The sequence below is a fragment of the Gasterosteus aculeatus genome, chromosome 21, assembly GCF_964276395.1.
Source record: "Gasterosteus aculeatus chromosome 21, fGasAcu3.hap1.1, whole genome shotgun sequence".
Lineage (NCBI taxonomy): Eukaryota > Metazoa > Chordata > Actinopteri > Perciformes > Gasterosteidae > Gasterosteus > Gasterosteus aculeatus.
The window spans coordinates 2,743,476-2,761,657 of NC_135708.1; the positions used below are offsets into that span (position 1 = coordinate 2,743,476).

At 45.0% G+C, this 18,182-nt stretch overlaps 4 protein-coding genes across 4 annotated transcripts in view; all 4 read left to right on the forward strand.

Moving 5' to 3' along the window:
* Positions 1-10,378, forward strand: part of LOC144390321 (uncharacterized) — a 44,880-nt gene extending 34,502 nt beyond the window's left edge. Inside the window, exons 2-5 of the mRNA XM_078096831.1 lie at positions 7,099-7,418; positions 7,794-7,907; positions 9,867-9,945; positions 10,099-10,378. Coding sequence (XP_077952957.1) covers positions 7,351-7,418; positions 7,794-7,907; positions 9,867-9,945; positions 10,099-10,350 — 513 coding nt within the window. The 5' untranslated portion in view covers positions 7,099-7,350 and the 3' untranslated portion in view covers positions 10,351-10,378. The remainder of the gene's footprint in view (positions 1-7,098; positions 7,419-7,793; positions 7,908-9,866; positions 9,946-10,098) is intronic.
* The window catches only part of LOC144390248 (protein NLRC3-like), a 124,050-nt gene that overhangs the window by 98,815 nt on the left and 7,053 nt on the right, over positions 1-18,182 (forward strand). The window contains exons 9-10 of the mRNA XM_078096707.1: positions 14,285-14,458; positions 14,795-14,968. Of these exons, the coding sequence (XP_077952833.1) occupies positions 14,285-14,458; positions 14,795-14,968 (348 nt within the window). The remainder of the gene's footprint in view (positions 1-14,284; positions 14,459-14,794; positions 14,969-18,182) is intronic.
* LOC144390332 (uncharacterized) overlaps positions 1,829-18,182 on the forward strand; it is a 243,100-nt gene continuing 226,746 nt past the window's right edge. The window contains exon 1 of the mRNA XM_078096839.1: positions 1,829-2,645. The gene's annotated coding sequence lies outside the window, so the exon portion shown is untranslated. The remainder of the gene's footprint in view (positions 2,646-18,182) is intronic.
* Positions 10,472-14,158, forward strand: LOC144390306 (protein NLRC3-like). The gene is made up of 2 exons (XM_078096797.1): positions 10,472-12,269; positions 12,360-14,158. The coding sequence occupies exons 1-2, from the start codon at positions 10,747-10,749 to the stop codon at positions 12,541-12,543; spliced, it is 1,707 nt and encodes a 568-aa protein (XP_077952923.1). The 5' UTR covers positions 10,472-10,746; the 3' UTR covers positions 12,544-14,158.

Below are 18,182 nucleotides of genomic sequence, written 5' to 3' on the forward strand. Positions count from 1 at the left end.
CAGAAAGCAGTCGAGCCAGGACGTGTCTCCTTGTGGACGTGTAGATTATGTCTCGTGTTCTACAGTCAAGAGACAGTGAGACGTTTCATTGAAGTCACTAAATGTTGCTTTAAAGCCGTCATCACAAAGACATAGTTTCACTTTGTGTGTTTGTCTTGAAGGACACGCTACATCCAGACGGAGGAAGATGAAGCAGGTAAACGGCTACAAATAGAACACAATGAAGCTGAGTAACACACACACACTGAAACACAGAGCATCTCACCAATGGTGAAGCTGAAGCGTCCGTGCAGAAAGTAGCACTGCCGCCCTTTTTAAACGCCTGTTTGTTGGACGTTGGTCGTGTCGTTGGGCTCCTGATGTGCACGGTGTCCCTCAGTGGGTGAGGGGGGGCCGTTCTCTCTGTGCTGCTGTGGACGGGTGTTCAGGGTAAACGCCGCCCTTTTCCTCTTTGCTCTTCGCCCCTCGAGGCTCCAACAACTCTGATCTGCTCCATTGAGACACTTTCATGTCTGATATTTATATTTACTGTGAATTAGTTTCCTCTGCTGCTCCGTCACACACAGCGTTTCTATTTGAAATGAGAAGCAAACAAAAGCGTGATAGTTAAACACCCGACAGTCAAGAAGCGTATTCAAATGTTTCAGAGCAGCTGACGTCATCGAGGCAGCTGCTGTCCCATGAAATGAGCGTCCTCTGTTGTCCCCGTGAGTCAGGACCCCCGAGTCTGTTCTCCCCAGAACGCAAGTCCGTCCTCTGCGTCCCATCGTTGAGAAAGGGCCCCACGTTGGGAGGTTAATACGAGCAGCGTGGAGATCAGGACCTTCAGCTGCTTCCACGTGTCGTCCAGTCAACAGGGGACACGAGGACAGAGGTCCCTCATGATGCAGCTGTGGACAGTCTTCTCGTATGTTTCTGTTGCTGCTTATTACCCGTCCATGACCAGCCGTTCTCCTGAAGCTTCCCCTGGACCGAGGCGCTAATGGAACCACTGAGCTCCACCACCGGGGCTCCCTGAAGACCTTTACTGGTGCTCTGAGTTCTCTCCGTTCTTCCTGCTGCAGGAACGTCTCCGCGCCCCTCAGCTGCTGTTCATACAGCTGTCAATCATGTTGAATGACACGTGAATGAAGGCGGCACGATGCAGCGCGCTGAGGCCATGCAGAGAAGCTCAAGTAGCGGTGAGCCTTGTAGTGACGTCATTGTCTTAACTCAGGTAGTGACGTGATGTCACCTGTCAATCACAGGTCAGTGGAGCCACGATAATGAAGTAACTGTTGTTCTTTGGTGACTAAAGAGCCTCTTCTTGTTCACAACAACGGGTTCAGTCATCGAGCAGCAGCACATGTGGGATTAGTTCACTTCCTGCTTGTAGTTCACTGAGAACGTCAGCGCCTCTGGACACGATGGACTAACATCTGGAGGGACAACGTCCCCTTGCTGGACATCAACACGAGTTCCCTCGTTGTCCTCTTACAGGACGTTGTCCCACACACGTCTCTGGTTTAGTTCAGTGTCTTGTGTTCTAGTGTCTTTTAAACACTTAAAACGCACTTATGTGACGTCACAGAACTAACCGGTGGCTCTGTGGGCCACAGCGCCCCCACGTGGGCAAACCAAGCAGCTGCTTATAAGCGCTCAGCCTGACGGTGACGTGTGCTGCAGAACTCTGTTCAGAAAGGGTTGAATTAAACAAACGCTGCTGCCTAACCGGCCCAAACATCACCACTAACATCAAGTAGAAGAGCCTTTGTGAACCACGCGGAGCTCATCTGTTATTCGGCAACACGAAATCACCTGAAGAACCAACGTGTCTGATAACAATCCCACTCTGAGCCCTTTGGACATGTTGTCTCATCAGGAGACCGTAGCGGTTTATCGGCTCTCACGTTGAACTAACTTACATCCGGAAGACGTTTACAGCAACACGAGCCTTCGGAGTCTTTTCGCTTCCGTTTCTGTGTGTTTCTCCTCCATATTCCGGTGAACGGAGCTGCTAAAACGAGATGTTTCTACAAGGAGGTCTGGTGGAGAGGACAGAGACTCTCATTATGAAGGGATGAGGACAGACACGTTTATTATTCAGAGGACAGTCGTAATTGTAATATTACTATAATATCATGATTAATGACATGTTTATGGATGCTGGAAGAGATGTTGGATCCCTGCTGTACGCGGAGAGAGGAGGTCATCATATCACGACTCAGTCACACAGGTCTGAACTCAACTCTGTTCGTAATGGCAACGAAACTGAAGATGTGGAGCACGTCGTTACGAAGGGTCAAAATACAATAACGAAAGAAACCGATTGGAGGCTCACATTGTCCACCGGGGACGGAAGTGGAGTGTGGAGGGAGTCGTGTCAGTGGAGCAGGGTGGGCCCGACTGCTTTAGACCCCTGATGCGTCTCATAGAAGAGACGGGACCAGGTCGTAGGATCCAGGTAACAGCGGCAGGCTGAGCAATAAACCCTGAACCTGCACACTCCGGTACAGCAGGTGGCGCGATGCACCTGGTCACGTGACGCTGGTTGCGACCCGCCAGAACAAACCGGAAGAAGAAGAAGAAGAAGAAGAAGAAGACGTGAGGGAGACGCGTAGAAAGTCACCAAGCTTCACTTTAACGTCTTAAAGTGTTCACATCGTGTGAGTATGTCCCGTGACACACAGCGTGTGTTTACTGTGTGTTTGTGTGTTAACGGGCCGTCAACCTTTGCAAAGTTCCTTTACCGTTTAGACGAAAAATACGGAAATCAAACGGAAATTACACCGTTTTATTTTAGTTTTTTCGCTCTAAACCAAAAGAGTAAATGTCCTTTTCTGTCCAAATCCAAACACGAAAAAACGACCGATCTGTTTTTCTGTAAATCCCTTTTTGTTTGTTCCTTTTAAAACGAAACCGAAGCGCAGCCGCTAAACCGGAAGTGCGCACATTTTAACAGTAAAACGCAATAGAACGTTTGTACGATAGAAATCCGTCTGTGACGCAACAATATCTATAATATAGCAGAGTAACATTAGAAGAATGAATATGAAACGTCATCGTGTGTTAACAACAGCAGTTGACTACACGCAAACACGTTTACATTCATCCACGTACACAGATACTCATTCATCTGTGCGCTGTTTGATGCAATATAGTTATTAATATAGTAACAACACACTTATTACTGTAGGTAATAACACAGTTTGTGGTGGCAGACTCGTTGCTGTTGGCTCTGATATTTATTTCCAGTATTGTTGTGTTGCTTCAGTGCTCAGAGACACTTTAAGGAGAGTAAACGTGTTCACATCTCCACCACTAGGGGGCAGAATACGACTATTTAAAGCAGTGGTTCTCAGCTGGTCTGGTGGCTCCGGTGTTACGTGCCTACTGGTTTTTGAACCTACTGGTTTGTCTACGTTGTTTGTTTCCCTCTACAGCGGCAGATGTTTTCTGCCTCAGTCACCTGATTCGTCACACCTTCGCAAACATATTGCTGAAAATGTTCAAAAGTCATCACATGTCCATTGCAGCGATTACGGTCGTATAAGTGAGCACTACGTCACTGCCACGTATGAAGAAATACATTGAAGAAAATAGATTTATTAAAAGTTCGCCGCAACCTGGATTCGATCCCCCGCGAGCAAAATGACAAAACGTCACAAGACGGACGCGTTACGCCGTCGGCCACTCGAGCTCACTGATGTCCCGCTGTTTCCTGTACTTGTCATCACGTTGTACATCGGCAGCGGATAGAAAACCATTTGGTTCAGAGGGAACCAAGACAACTGGTTTTGGTGGCGTATCGTTGAACACTTTGTGGGGGCTTTTTCGTGATGCTTTATACTGTGAAAATACTCAATAATTATTAACACTAAGCACAGAAGGATGTAATATTAGTAATGTTCTATCCACAAAATGAAGAAATGGACGTCAAGATTTACAGCCAATGTAAACACTGCTTGATTAGAGTTTTTGTAGAAACCTTAAGGCCTTAATCGTCTTATAAGTAATTGTTTGATGGCTCACAATTTGCCAACAAATAAAAAAATCACCATGCCTGAATATCTACAAGAGCAAAAACTCAGGAGCAATTATAATTGGATTACATTTATTTTGTCCATCCCAAAAACAAATTTTAGCATTAGAGGGCTTTACGACATCCTCTGTCCCAGGACTCTCACATCGAAACTAAAACCCTTTTAACAGAGAAAAGAGGAAGAAACCTGTGGGAGAGCAAACCCGGAGGGATCCTTCTCCCAAGATGGACAGAAGTGCAATAGATGTACAGAATGATCATCATAAGAGCTACAAAACAGTCAATGCACAGAACCACAGAGGCAAGACCAGGGTCCAGACAGACCCATGATCCATGGTGACCTGTGAAGAGACAAAGCACAAAGACTGAGGCTGGCAGGCAATAGGTGCAGAGTGGACAGTGGCAGCAGTGATGGCAAATTTCCACCGTATTATTACGTTTACAATATGACTTATCTCCCTGTTTGTAATGTTAGACGTCTCTGTATTTAGACCCTTTCAATTCCACCCGGATAAGACGAATGTTTTAGGACACCATGTTTTCAGCAAGATGATTATCAGAGGTGAGACGTAGTCAGGGGGGGTCGCTCGGAGGAAACGCATTCGTTCAAACGTTCATCAGCACCCTTGTTGATTGGATTGTCTCTGTTTTGACAATGGGAAGGAGATGTTCAGATGTTGTACACTGGATCTGAGAAGAAGCATTGACGAGTAATATATTATATTTGTAAGATTACAGAACTGTCAGTTTAATCTTGCCTATGACCTTTGTCCCTGGACTTTGCTGTGCATCCCCACATTCTCTACATAGTTCTGTCAGGTTTTCTAGCACACAAGTATAATTACTTTCTCAATAACATCTAAATGCATATGACAAAAAAAATCGTTCACTTTGGGAGGGTCCATCGGTGCTCTTTTTGTTCTATAGCTTTTCGAGATATATTTCTACTGAGCAGAGGTCGCACCAACTTTGCAATTCTCCCATACTGATGTTGCTAATTAACGTGATTGCTTAATCCCCGGTGTATTTTCGGATTTCACGTCTGTAAAGCACTTTTTAACGGGGTGGATGTAATGTGTAAATAACTGTATCAAGCGTCGCAAAAAAGCACCAACACACATGTTTAGAAGTGTTCCACAACACGCCATCAAAAACCAGTTGTCTTGGTTCCCTCTGAACCAAGAGGTTTACAACTGTATACAATTTAATAAAATAATAAGGAAATTTTCAACATCAATTATCAAGCTCGAGTGGCTGACCGCTTAGAGCAGACGTCCCGAAACTTTGTTATTTTGTTCGACACGGTTCGAATCCAGGTTGTGGCGATCTTTCATTAAAATCTATTTTAATCTATATTTTCTTAAATGAGGTTCTTAAGTGGCTGTGATGCACGATGACCGTCCGAGCAGAATCCCCCCTTTTGTCCAAATGTGTCGGTGGTGGAAGCTGCAGCCTCGCGAAAAAGTATCGATACACATGTTTGGGAGAGTCGAACGATACGCCACCAAAACCAGTTGTCTTGGTTCCCTCTGAACCAAAAGGTTTTCTAGCCACTGCCGATGTACAATGTGATGACAAGTACAGGAAACAGCGGCGATACCACTGAGCTCGAGTGGCTGACGGCGTAACGCGTCCGTCTTGTAACGTTTTGTCATTTTGCTCGCGGGGGATCGAATCCAGGTTGCGGCGATCTTTTAATAAATTTATTTTCTTCAATGTATTTCTTCATACGTGGCAGTGACGTAGTGCTCACTTATACGGTCGTAATTGCTGCAATGGATATGTGATGACTTTTGAACATTTTCAGCAATATGTTTGCGAAGGTGTGACGAATCAGGTGACTGAGGCAGAAAACATCTGCCGCTGTAGAGAGAAACAAACAACGTAGAAAACCAGTAGGTTCAAAAACCAGTAGGCACGTAACACCGGTACTGGTTCTGGTCCGGTTTTACGTCCACGTGTCGAGCCCACCATCACGTGTTTTGGTTCTGTGAGATTAAACGTTCTTCTCTTTCCTCACATCTGTTTAAAAAGGTCGAGTTTATCAAAGTTGAAATGTGAATATGGTGGATAGAAAGTGTGGATTCATAGTTCTCACAGTGCCGACGTTTCCTGAAAGCAACACAGTTGAGGACACGCCCCTCACGTGATGCCACGCCCTCTAAGCAGATCAGGGCCAGAAGTCAGAGACAAAGCAGACGTCCTCTTTTACCCGGTAGTGATGGGAATTACGCCTCTTTTTAGAGAACCGGCTCTTTCGGCTCCCAAATGGCTCCTCTGATTTTTTTGGTGCTTCAATTAATTTATCACCAACAATAATGTAAAATTATGCGCAATATGAATTACTAATTTAAAAAAACACTGTCAAATGTTTTTATATAAATACACTATTATTTATTCACTCTACAGAGTGATAAAAAATAAATTAGTGCAAAAACAAACGTTTAACTATTTACAAATAAACTTAACTCACTTTTAATTGTTTTAAACTTTTTAATACTTAACAAATTTAAAGTGAAACAACATACAGAAGCTTACAGAATCACACAACAAAATATAAATTAAAATGTGTAAAACAAAAAGAAAAAACAATCAGCATGCAGAGTTTTGTCCTTCAGGGAAGATTTACATTGAGACCAAGTGGCTCCGCTTTGAGGGGCTGATCCTGTTTCTTCTCTCTGAAATTATCTGCCCTGTTTTGGAGAAGATAGAGATTTTAGTCTTGCAGACTCTACATTCTGCATTAGATGGATCAATGTCATTGACATGTGTCCAGATTTTGCTGCGTTTCCTGTTGACACTCACTTTCGTAACTTTTTCATGTCATTCTGCATGCTGAGTTTTAGTAGCCTATATAGTGATTTAACATAAATAACGTCCTGATGGACCGCTGCCTCCTGCCAAAGGAAAGCGCTTAAAAGAAACTCGACATTTATAGGATGAGGATTTAAAATGACGTCTCTTGACACGTTGTCTCAAGACAACAACACAAAGTGTCCCATGAGAGTTTTAGTGTTGAGGTGAATGAGCTCTGTGTGTTGGTCCTGATGAAGATAATAACGTGTGAGCTCTGCCAGCAGGTTGGTGTGAAGGTGTGGACTCTGCTATGAATCAGGCTGAGGACCCAGAGGACGGAGTCCCTCCCTCTGAAGCCCCTCTGTGTGGGGAACATGACAGCCAGACCAAAGCTCAGAGGTGAGAGGACCATCTCCAACTGTCCTCCACTCGTCTCCATGTCCCAACGTCTCTGACTCACTGACTCTGCTTCTACATGTGTGACCAGGATCCATCAGAGACCAGGACCTGGACCTGGACCCAGCTGTGTGTCCATGAAGAGTAACCAGTCTATGGATCATCCTCAAAAATTCAAAGATGTTGGTCCCTCTGTTGATGCAAGGTGAGGGTCTCAGGCTGATGATGAGGTGTTTCTACCAGACTCTCTGGTGGAGGTTCTGGGTTTCTTGCCCCAGGGCCCTTCAGCAGTGTCCAGTGAGGGAGGGAGAGCTCCATGGAGGACTTGGTGAGACCTGTTGGGACTAAACCAAACTGACTGGTGAAGAAAACAGTGAGCTGAAAGACTGAGCTGTTGATTCTCAGTGGGACCAGCAGGACCAGTAGACCTAGACCACTACAGGGAGTCATGTGGTCCACATCCAGACCTCACGTCATGGACCTTTACCTTGTTTTGGTCTCTGTGAGGACGGACACCATGTGAGCTGATGCTTCATGATTAGATGATGATGTGATGATGTAATCTCAGTGTTTCTTTCAGTTCACATCAGCAGAGAGGAAAGTCTCCTGAACCCAGATGTTTGTCCATGAAGAGTGATCGGTCTAAAGGTCATATGATTAACTTCAAAGATGGACGCCGTTCTTATGACCCAGAGTAAGTTCTTAAACAGATGAAGAACTGTTCTGATCCTCAGTCATGAATTACATAAATGTTTGTTCAGTGTTTAACGTGTTGTTTCCATGACGATCCATCATGACAGAACTCATTATCTTCATCTAACTGGTCTGTGTGTGTGTTTAAGTGTGAATCATTAACTGTAAACATCCTCAGATGTAAACACAATGTGAGCCAGTTCCTCCACATCTGGATCAGCAGAGGTCACATCTGGTTATATAATAAAGGTGGTAATATGTTCTGCAATAATATCGGCATGTTGTTAAATTCATCCTCTAAACACAGCTGTTGCTTGTCAGATGCAATCAGATGGACGGTAATAAAACGGCATGATGCCGTCACAATGCGTAATGACGCTGATGGCTGATCTTCGCTCTTAGAAGACGTGGCACATGGAAGGATTGGCGCTGTAGTGCAGCGCACCATCGGCCTGTTTAAGGGCAGATGGCGCTGCCTCGACTGCACTGGAGGGAGGTTGTTGTTTACTCCTGAAAAGGTGTGAAACATCGTGCTGCATGTGCTGTGCTACATGATGTGGCACAGCTTCCAAACGTGCCTCGACCCCCTGACGCCGATGTTGGCCCAGACCCTGTCCCCGATCCCCAATCACTGCCCCCAGTCTCATCAGGAGGGGACAGCTCCGGTGTCCCTTTCCCACCCGGGCAGACACACCTTGGCGATGGCGCGCTAAACGCTTTTTTGCTTCCACTTTGATGTCAGACCAGTTTTTCTTTATTTGGGTCCGAGGTCGTGAAGCTGCAGCGTTGCTCTGCAACCTTTTGCCCCTCAGGTGCCTTGTTGGCATCAGTGATGTCCACACTGTGTCCTCCAAAGAGCATCTTACTTCTCCTTCCCACCTCCCAATGATCATTTCCACTTCACACTGAGTGAAGTTATGTTTCTTTGTTTTCCTCGTAGTGTTTGTCATGATTTCGCAACCGATGAATATTAATTTGTGGGCGTTCCACAGACTATATATGGGCAACTATGGGCGTGACATGAAGCCGCAAAAGCTGCGCTGCATTTAGAAGTGATTGCGATTTATTAAGGGAAAACTGCGTAGGACGTTTTATAAGTCTGAATGTTTCTGTGCGAACGCACGTCCTACGTTTCATCCGTACGACAATTCTGGAGCAAATCCTACGCAAGCTTTTATAAATGAGGCCCCTGGTCCCCCTGGTCTAACACATGCGCTCACAGAGTGCGACCCCCAGTGGACTGATTAGGAATAGCAGCTACTTTTATAGAAAAGCTATTTGTGTCTTTCTGTAATTCTCACAATAGTAAAGTCATCCAGCGGGCTGCACTGGACCCCCGCAGACCAGATTTGGCCCTCGGGCCTTGAGTTAGACACCCATCATCTAACTGGTCTGTGTGTGTTTAAGTGTGAATCAATAACTGTAAACATCCTCCGATGTAAACACAATGTGAGCTGGTTCCTCCACATCAGGATCAGCAAAGGTCACATCTGGAGACAGCTGCAGGTTTCTGGAGACAGATGACTGGGACTGAACATGTGATTAGAATAAACTCAGTGCTCTGTGGACCAGCTGACGTGGTCTCTGGACTCCATGCAGAGGCTTGGACAAAGTATCGTCAGTAGACTCTGTGAAAAGGTCCAAAGACTAGTTTCAGAAGGTCTAAGGAGACTTCTAGAGGTCAGGGGACGTTTTAAAGAGGTTTGGAGTAGTTCCATAGGACTTTGGACCAGATGCAGAGATCTGCAGACGTTGTTATGACCCACAGTAAGAACTAAAACCAGATGAAACTGATGACTAACTGTCACTCAACTAATAAACTGTCCGTCATCATCGACAGTCTTTAGCATCTGGTTTTCATCATGATCAATCATGACAGAAGCCAATATCTTTAACTAATGTTGTATTGGTGTTGATGGTCCAAACACCATGTGAGCTGATGGTTCATGTTCCTCCACAGAGAGGACCAGGAGAGCTCAGAGGTTCCCACAGGTCCGTCTGCCCAGCAGCATCAAACACACCTGGACTCCATCTTCATGGTGTGTACATGTACAACTACTTTAACATCCCTCAGTTCACCATCATCCCCACGCTGCACTTTGTAGACCAGTGGATTGTCCGCCTGTCCAACATGGACCTGATGGTGGCTTCCATGTTCTAGTTGGTGTCATTCATAGAATGTTCTTTTCCAGCTGCTGGAGGAGAACATCCTCACATTTGTGAAGAACGAGCTGAAGAAGATCCAGAAGTTCATGAGTTCAGATTACCCAGAATGCTTAGAGAAAGAGGATGAGGAGGTGCTAGATGAAGAGCAGAGGAGGAGCAGAGAGGCCTTTGTGAAGATCTCAGTGCACTTCCTGAGGAGAATGAAGCAGGAGGAGCTGGCTGAGCGTCTGCAGAGCAGTAAGAGGATTTCTCTACAGACTTACCATGCTGATACATGAGACCTTCACTAATGTCTCCAGAGATGGACAGAATATATTCATAGTCATTCTCTGAGGAAAGACATGTTGAAATCTATTCTGTGACTCATTGATCTTCTTTGTTGTCTTCATTCAGGAATTCCTGCTGCAGTTTGTCAGCGTGAACTCAAATCCAACCTGAAGAAGAAGTTCCAGTGTGTGTTTGAGGGGATCGCTAAAGCAGGAAACCCAACCCTTCTGAATGAGATCTACACAGAGCTCTACATCACAGAGGGAGGGACTGCAGAGGTCAATGAAGAACATGAGGTCAGACAGATTGAAACAGCATCCAGGAAACCAGCCAGACCAGAAACAACCATCAGACAAGAATACCTCCTCAAAGCCTCAACTGGAGGAGAGGAACCAATCAGAACCGTGATGACTAAGGGAGTGGCTGGCATTGGGAAAACAGTCTTAACACAGAAGTTCACTCTGGACTGGGCTGAAGACAAAGACCACCAGGACATACAGTTCACATTTCCATTCACCTTCAGAGAGCTGAATGTGCTGAAAGAGAAGAAGTTCAGCTTGGTGGGACTTGTTCATCACTTCTTCAGTGAAACCAGAGCAGCAGGAATCTGCAGGTTTGAAGAGTTTCAGGTCGTGTTCATCTTTGACGGTCTGGATGAGTGTCGACTTCCTCTGGACTTCCACAACAATGAGATCCTGACTGATGTCACAGAGATCTCCTCAGTGGATGTGCTCCTCACAAACCTCATCAGGGGGAAGCTGCTTCCCTCTGCTCGCCTCTGGATAACCACACGACCTGCAGCAGCCAATCAGATCCCTCCTGAGTGTGTTGGCATGGTGACAGAGGTCAGAGGGTTCACTGACCCCCAGAAGGAGGAGTACTTCAGGAAGAGGTTCAGAGATGAGGAGCAGGCCAGCAAGATCATCTCTCACATCAAGACCTCACGAAGCCTCCACATCATGTGCCACATCCCAGTCTTCTGCTGGATCACTGCTACAGTTCTGGAGGAGGTGTTGAAGACCAGAGAGGGAGGAGAGCTGCCCGAGACCCTGACTGAGATGTACATCCACTTCCTGGTGGTTCAGTCCAAAGTGAAGAAGGTCAAGTACGGTGGAGGAGCTGAGACGGATCCAGTGTGGAGTCCAGAGAGCAGGATGATGATCGAGTCTCTGGGAAAACTGGCCTTTGATCAGCTGCAGAAAGGAAACCTGATCTTCTATGAATCCGACCTGACAGAGTGTGGCATCGATATCAGAGCAGCCTCAGTGTACTCAGGAGTGTTCACTCAGATCTTCAGAGAGGAGAGAGGACTGTACCAGGACAACGTGTTCTGCTTCGTCCATCTGAGTGTTCAGGAGTTTCTGGCTGGTCTTCATGTCCATCTGACCTTCTTCAGCTCTGGTGTCAATCTGCTGTCAGTAGAACAAACAACCTCGGCGGTGTCTAAAGTCTCTAAAGACGAACCTGAACCAAAGCGTCTCTACCAGAGTGCTGTGGACAAGGCCTTACAGAGTCCTAATGGACACCTGGACTTGTTCCTCCGCTTCCTCCTGGGTCTTTCCCTAGAGACCAATCAGAGTCTCCTACGAGGTCTGCTGACACAGACAGGAAGTCGCTCACAGACCAATCAGGAGACAGTCCAGTACATCAAGGAGAAGATCAGTGAGGATGTGTCTCCAGAGAAAAGCATCAATCTGTTTCACTGTCTGAATGAACTGAATGATGCTTCTCTAGTGAAGGAGATCCAATGGTTCCTTAGTTCAGGACGTCTCTCCACAGAAGAACTGTCTCCTGCTCAGTGGTCAGCTCTGGTCTTCATCTTACTGTCATCAGAAGAAGATCTGGAGGTGTTTGACCTGAAGAAATACTCTGCTTCAGAGGAGGCTCTTCTGAGGCTGCTGCCAGTGGTCAAAGCCTCCAAAAAAGTTCTGTAAGTACAGAGAGAGTAAATTCATACATCAGAACTTAAATATGCTGCCATCTTTTATACTTACTGCTTCTTCTTCATCCTTCTCTTCAGACTGAGTGGCTTTAACCTCTCAGAGAGAAGCTGTGACGCTCTGTCCTCAGTTCTCAGCTCCCAGTCCTCTAGTCTGAGAGAGCTGGATCTGAGTAACAACCACCTGCAGGATTCAAGAGTGAAGCTGCTGTCTGCTGGATTGAAGAGTCCACACTGTGAACTGGAGACTCTGAGGTCAAATTAATTTAGTTTGTCTGAATGTCTTAAACCAGCGCTTCCCAACCTCCAGAATGCCGTGACCCAATTTGAAAATCTTTTGCGGGCCACCTAAACCTTTAATTACAACTCTGATCAAAACATAATGATTAAATGACCTTAATAATTTAACCAAACGTAAATGTTTTAACCGACAATGTATGTTTTGTATACCATTTTCTCCGGAGCTCATGTGCCGTGTTTTCCGCACAATAAGGCGCATAAGATACTGCAGTTTATGGCGGCAAGTCATCGACTGACACAAAATTCGAGAGCGCAAATCAGGTCGATGCGCTCGAGTAAATCAGACATCCGCAGTCAAAAGTCTGTCTCGCGTGAGATATTTGCTCTCTCGCGGAGCGTGAACTTCCTCGCTCGCAAGGTTAGTCTCTGCTCGCGCTCGCTGTTGTTCTTTCTGACAGTAAGGGGGCGGAGCCAGTCACCATGGTCTCTACACCTGATTGGTTACAAACCCCGTCTTTGGATTGGCTGGAGTGATGCATTCACACAACTATAGAAGCCTATTTCCGCACTGAAGAAAGGGGAAAGAAAGTGCATTCAGGGTCCGATCGATGCTGCGAGGTGCGTCCGCTCCCGCTGCCCCCCTCGCCATCCACGCCTTAAATCTTCGGCTGCTTTTAGAATAACTTATTTGCCCCGTTAAGATGGTTCAGCTACTGTAGAGAAAAGGGCGCCGTCTCTCGCTCTTTAATCTCATAAAGTGCTCGGTGAGAACGACAGCTTTGTTTCTCCGACGCGCCCTGAAAGCAGCTCCATATCTCACGCGCTTGAGCGCCGCTCAGCATCTCGCCGTCGTAGACGAGCTTTGGCGTGTTTGGCAAAGCGTCTTGAGCGCCGTGTATGGATCAACCGATTAACCAATTGATCCATATATATATAAGGCGCTCCGGATTATAAGGCACTGTCGTTTGTGAGGAAATTAAAGCCTTTTAACTGCCCCTTGGAGTGCGGACAATGCGGTATATTGACTTTAATACTAGAAGAGGGCGCCCCGTTTGTTGACCAACGACAGGCGGACAAGAGCAGCCGTTTCCAGCGAGAGCCTTATTGTTTTATTAATCTGTCCGTTTAAATTGTTTGTGCTTCATCAATTAATGTTTCACATAACTAATGTGCCGCATCATAAATATTTTTATATTAATTTCAAAGTCAATTACTCCACAGCATAAACATCATCATTGTTCATCAGGATTTCCGACTTCATAAAAACCTTTTTCCACCAGAAGATGAACCTTATCTATGGAGCCATAAGCTAAGAGACTAAACTATGGACAACAATCTGTTTATGTTTCCATCACATCATCGGATCCTTGTGGAACCAACACATTTGATACGGAGGGAATTAAAACACAATGTTGGCTCACGATAAATCATCACAGGGCCGTCCTATTAATCCTCTTATTCATGCTGCGTGATGTTATTTTAATATGGTTCATTGAGGAAAATGGGAAAAGCAGAGGTGTAAAAGAGACTGAAACTTGGATTTCTGGCGCTTCGGTGACAATCTGCTTGGAGTTTGATGGTTGCTCATTTAAGGTGTAGATGGTAACTGACATTAAATTAGCAAATAAAGATCCTTTTTAATCACTTTCCTGTTTTAATAGTCTATTCTACACTAGTACTTGTATAAACACTTAACTGATTTTATATGAAATAGGATTTAATTTTAACATCAATGTTATTTTTCTTGTTGATTGTTGTCTCTTCAGACTGAGTGGCTGTGACCTCTCAGAGAGAAGCTGTGACGCTCTGTCCTCAGTTCTCAGCTCCCAGTCCTCTAGTCTGAGAGAGCTGGATCTGAGTAACAACAACCTGCAGGATTCAAGAGTGAAGCTGCTGTCTGCTGGATTGAAGAGTCCACACTGTGAACTGGAGACTCTCAGGTCAGGATTCAATTAAAGTCCACTTGGTGTCTTTATTTACATCCATAAGATTCTTTCTGCTTGCATGATTTAAATCAAATATGTATTTTCCAACTCTTTCCATAAAATGTGTTTATATTCAATATAATGTAAATATTTGACATTATAGAGTTAGTAGTAATGTTATCAGGTTGTTGATGTACATTAGTGGGTGTTTAGTTGTGACTGGAAACCAGTCAGTAACCATGTTAATGTGACCCCTCTGTACCTGATAGGATCTCAGTACTGCAGTGACCTTCCAGCCCTCACAGCTCCCTCAGATCATGTGACATGTGTTCTTATTCTGTGTGTCTGCAGGCTGTCAGGCTGTCTGATCACAGAGGAAGGCTGTGCTTCTCTGGCCTCAGCTCTGAGCTCCAACCCCTCCCATCTGAGAGAGCTGGACCTGAGCTACAATCATCCAGGAGACTCAGGAGTGAAGCTGCTGTCTGTTGGACTGGAGGACCCTCACTGGAGACTGGACACTCTCAGGTATGAAGAGGCTGCAGCCACAGACCATCAGTCTGTAGAGGAGGTAGAGCTGGAAACCTTTTCTCTGTCCCACTGTCAGCTTGGTTAATAAGACTCTGACACACCAAGCTGACCTCAAACTACCAGAGACTCATCAAACTGTTTGTGTCCCACATGAGACCATCAACACAGACAGAAGTAGTGAGGAACAGTAGCCAGGATGAGCCTGAACAGGGAGGAAGGTGATGAAAACCTTGTTTCTCTGGAGCTTTGTCTTGTCTCCACGTTATAAGAGAGGACAGTGTCTCCTGACACGTTGACGGCATCATGGTGGGTTGATATGAGTCAACGTGGTCACCCTGCAGGTTTGTGGGCTCTTAACAACTCAAACAACACTTGGATGTTTAGATGCTGGTCCTCTGCCTCCAGTGTGTGTTTGTCCTTTAGTCCAGACATTATTATTAAGAGACAAACAGTCAGAGAAACAATCTGTTCAAAGCGTCTTGATGGATCATCACAGGAGGAACGTTTGGTGTTTTAAAGGAGTTCAGCTTCACCTGCTTTTGGTGCTTTGCACTGAGAGACGGTTCCCTGGATGATAAGAGTGGACTTGTTGAAGCTATAGGTGACAGTCGGCCACAGATGCTCAGTGAAGAACCAACAGCTGATGGTGGACCTGGAATTAGTATCAACTATATCGTAGAAATGAACAGAACATACCAAAAACACCCTATCCAGATAAATGTTGCCATCCGGATGGAGTGAATGTGATTGTGGTTGGATGAGAAGTGTTGGGAGCGGCTAGGGGGTCGTATTAGGTTACTAGCAAATGAGGAACTAACTTATGGACATTAATAGAATTATTAATAATCACTAAGATACTTCTCAGAATGAATAAATAACAGGGCACCACCCTGAGCTAACAGGGACCAATAACCAATACTATAAATCAAGTCTCATAATTGATATTCACTCCTTGAGAGTGAAGATGTTAGAAGGAGTTAAGTTCGAGCACTGGCGATGTATGTCAACGGTCACCACCATATAAATGCACAAGTAAACACAGGAAAACGGTTCTTTAAAGTATAACAGGGTTTATTAACTCACAGGAACACCGATCAAGATCACCTATAACTGCAACCAACAATCCCCATAACACTTATTTTAAACCTACTCACTAAACAAGCAAACAAAACCAGAGTGTGTGTGTGTGTGTGTGAGCACAGAGGGGGGTGAGAGAGAGGGGGGAGACGAGGGGGGTGCAGTGAAGGAACGGCGGTGCGGTTGCGCGTAACAACAAGCGGAGTGCCGGTTATCACACTAGGGGGCGAGCGAGAGCAGCGGGGCGGAAGTGAGACCGTTAAATCAAACCACCGAGGAAGACGGGAACGTTAAACAAAGGCCGTTTCTCAATACCTAAGACGGCGAGAACGGACTCGCGTTCCCGCGAGAATAGACTCGGGAGACAGACTCGGGAGTCCTGACTCACGGGTACGGGAGAACGGAGAACGGACATTTCCGCAATTGGAACAGCAGCTGACTTGATGACGTCACCACAGTAGGCGGTCTTTGTTTACGCACGCAAGTAGAAATGTATAAAAAGCCAGCAGCGTGTTAACGGTTGTGGAAGGTGTTTGTTGAAATTGCAAAAGTATTCTGACTGAGTAGCTGGCAACGAAGAGCACAATAAAAACATATTGGTATTATTATATTTAATAATTCATTAATTTGAGTAGTAACTACATGGATCCGATACATATTGCTGTTGCGGTCGGCAAACTGTATATAGAAGCTGAAGAGGAGGCTGCCCAACTCAGGAGAAACATACGCAAGCGAAAATCCAAGATGAGGCGAAGGATGGCGAGGAGACGTGCCATAATAGCATGTCTCGCTTTCTTTGTAAGTTTAATTCAGTATAAAGCATTGATGATATGTAATCATTTATATTAATGTCAGCTGTGGTTTTCTCTGCTGTTTGACTGTTGTGGCTGATACTGCAAGGTGGTTGTAATACAGATTGTTTGGAGCAATGCCCTCAAAGGCACATTACAGAAAAGATACCTTTTACATACGAAACCTACAGATGTTATTAATGATAGGGCAGTTGTTATGTGTATCAAGGTTAGCTTAATCCAGGCCTAATAAACCACCAGGTACAGAGGAGGTTTGATACGGTAACAGCATCTGACCATCGATTAGCCTACTAAAGCATACACACCTAATGGTCGTCTTGGTATTCAAACATTAAGAGGTTGGTATTCAGATGGACAGAGGCATAAACATCATTATGCGTTACTGCAAAACACAGCAAGACCTCATTCATTATGGAATCCATGGAAACGTTTTTATTAACTATATGAAATAGTCAAAGCATAATCGTAAAATGCAGCATCTCTTTAATATTACGAACTGAATAACCAATTTAACAATATTAATACAGTTGTTGCATTTGTTTATTACAGAACAAACATCCTGTTACTAAATATGCTGTGATGAAGAATGATGTCCCCATCAATATTTCAGATGGAGATGGCCCAAGACCCTGGCCCTCCTCATAATTACACACTGATAGAAGCTCAATACTCACTCCCATCCAGTCTTGCTGGAGTTTCGTTGGCCTGTGAACAGGCTTTCGTTGCCCGCACGCCACTCTATGAGGGCTTGGGTTTCCTCAGTTGTCCCTTATTGAAGATATCACGGTCATATTAGTTCAAATGCACAATGACACCCATTATTACAAGCCTGCACAATATGGATAGACAGCCAAACAATTTGGTCTAAGATATAAAGACCATGAAGTTCAATTTAAACATGCCGCTATGAATCTAAACTCCGTACTTTAACATATTTAACGAACGTTAAATGACCGAAAAATAAACTAACAGTAGACGTCATACAAAGCAAAACGAATTGTATGTGTCATGTTTAACTGCTACTTTAATACCAGCATCACATTAGAAGATGATTCTCGAGAATAGGCGGCTGGAATGAGCGCTGACCGCCCGGTGCGCGAGAGGTTACGTCATAACGGCTCCGTTAGATTTGGAGGCATTTTTTTTAAATAGGCTGAATGTTGACCACACATGTGTTGCTTAAACCGCTAACTTGTATCCTTAAAAAGTGTTCACATCACATTCCGTTAATTAACAAAAGTGGTATTTAATAAAAGACGACTTACAGTTGTGCGTTTTCTCATCTGCCATCGCAGCTTGCTGAGGTGAAATGCATTCTGGGA

Coding starts and splice junctions, on each gene's coding strand:
- LOC144390306 (XM_078096797.1), top strand. CDS start 10,747: ATGACTAAGGGAGTGGCTGGCATTGGGAAAACAGTCTTAACACAGAAG. Junction 12,270..12,359: donor AAAGCCTCCAAAAAAGTTCT/GTAAGTACAGAG, acceptor CCTTCTCTTCAG/ACTGAGTGGCTTTAACCTCT.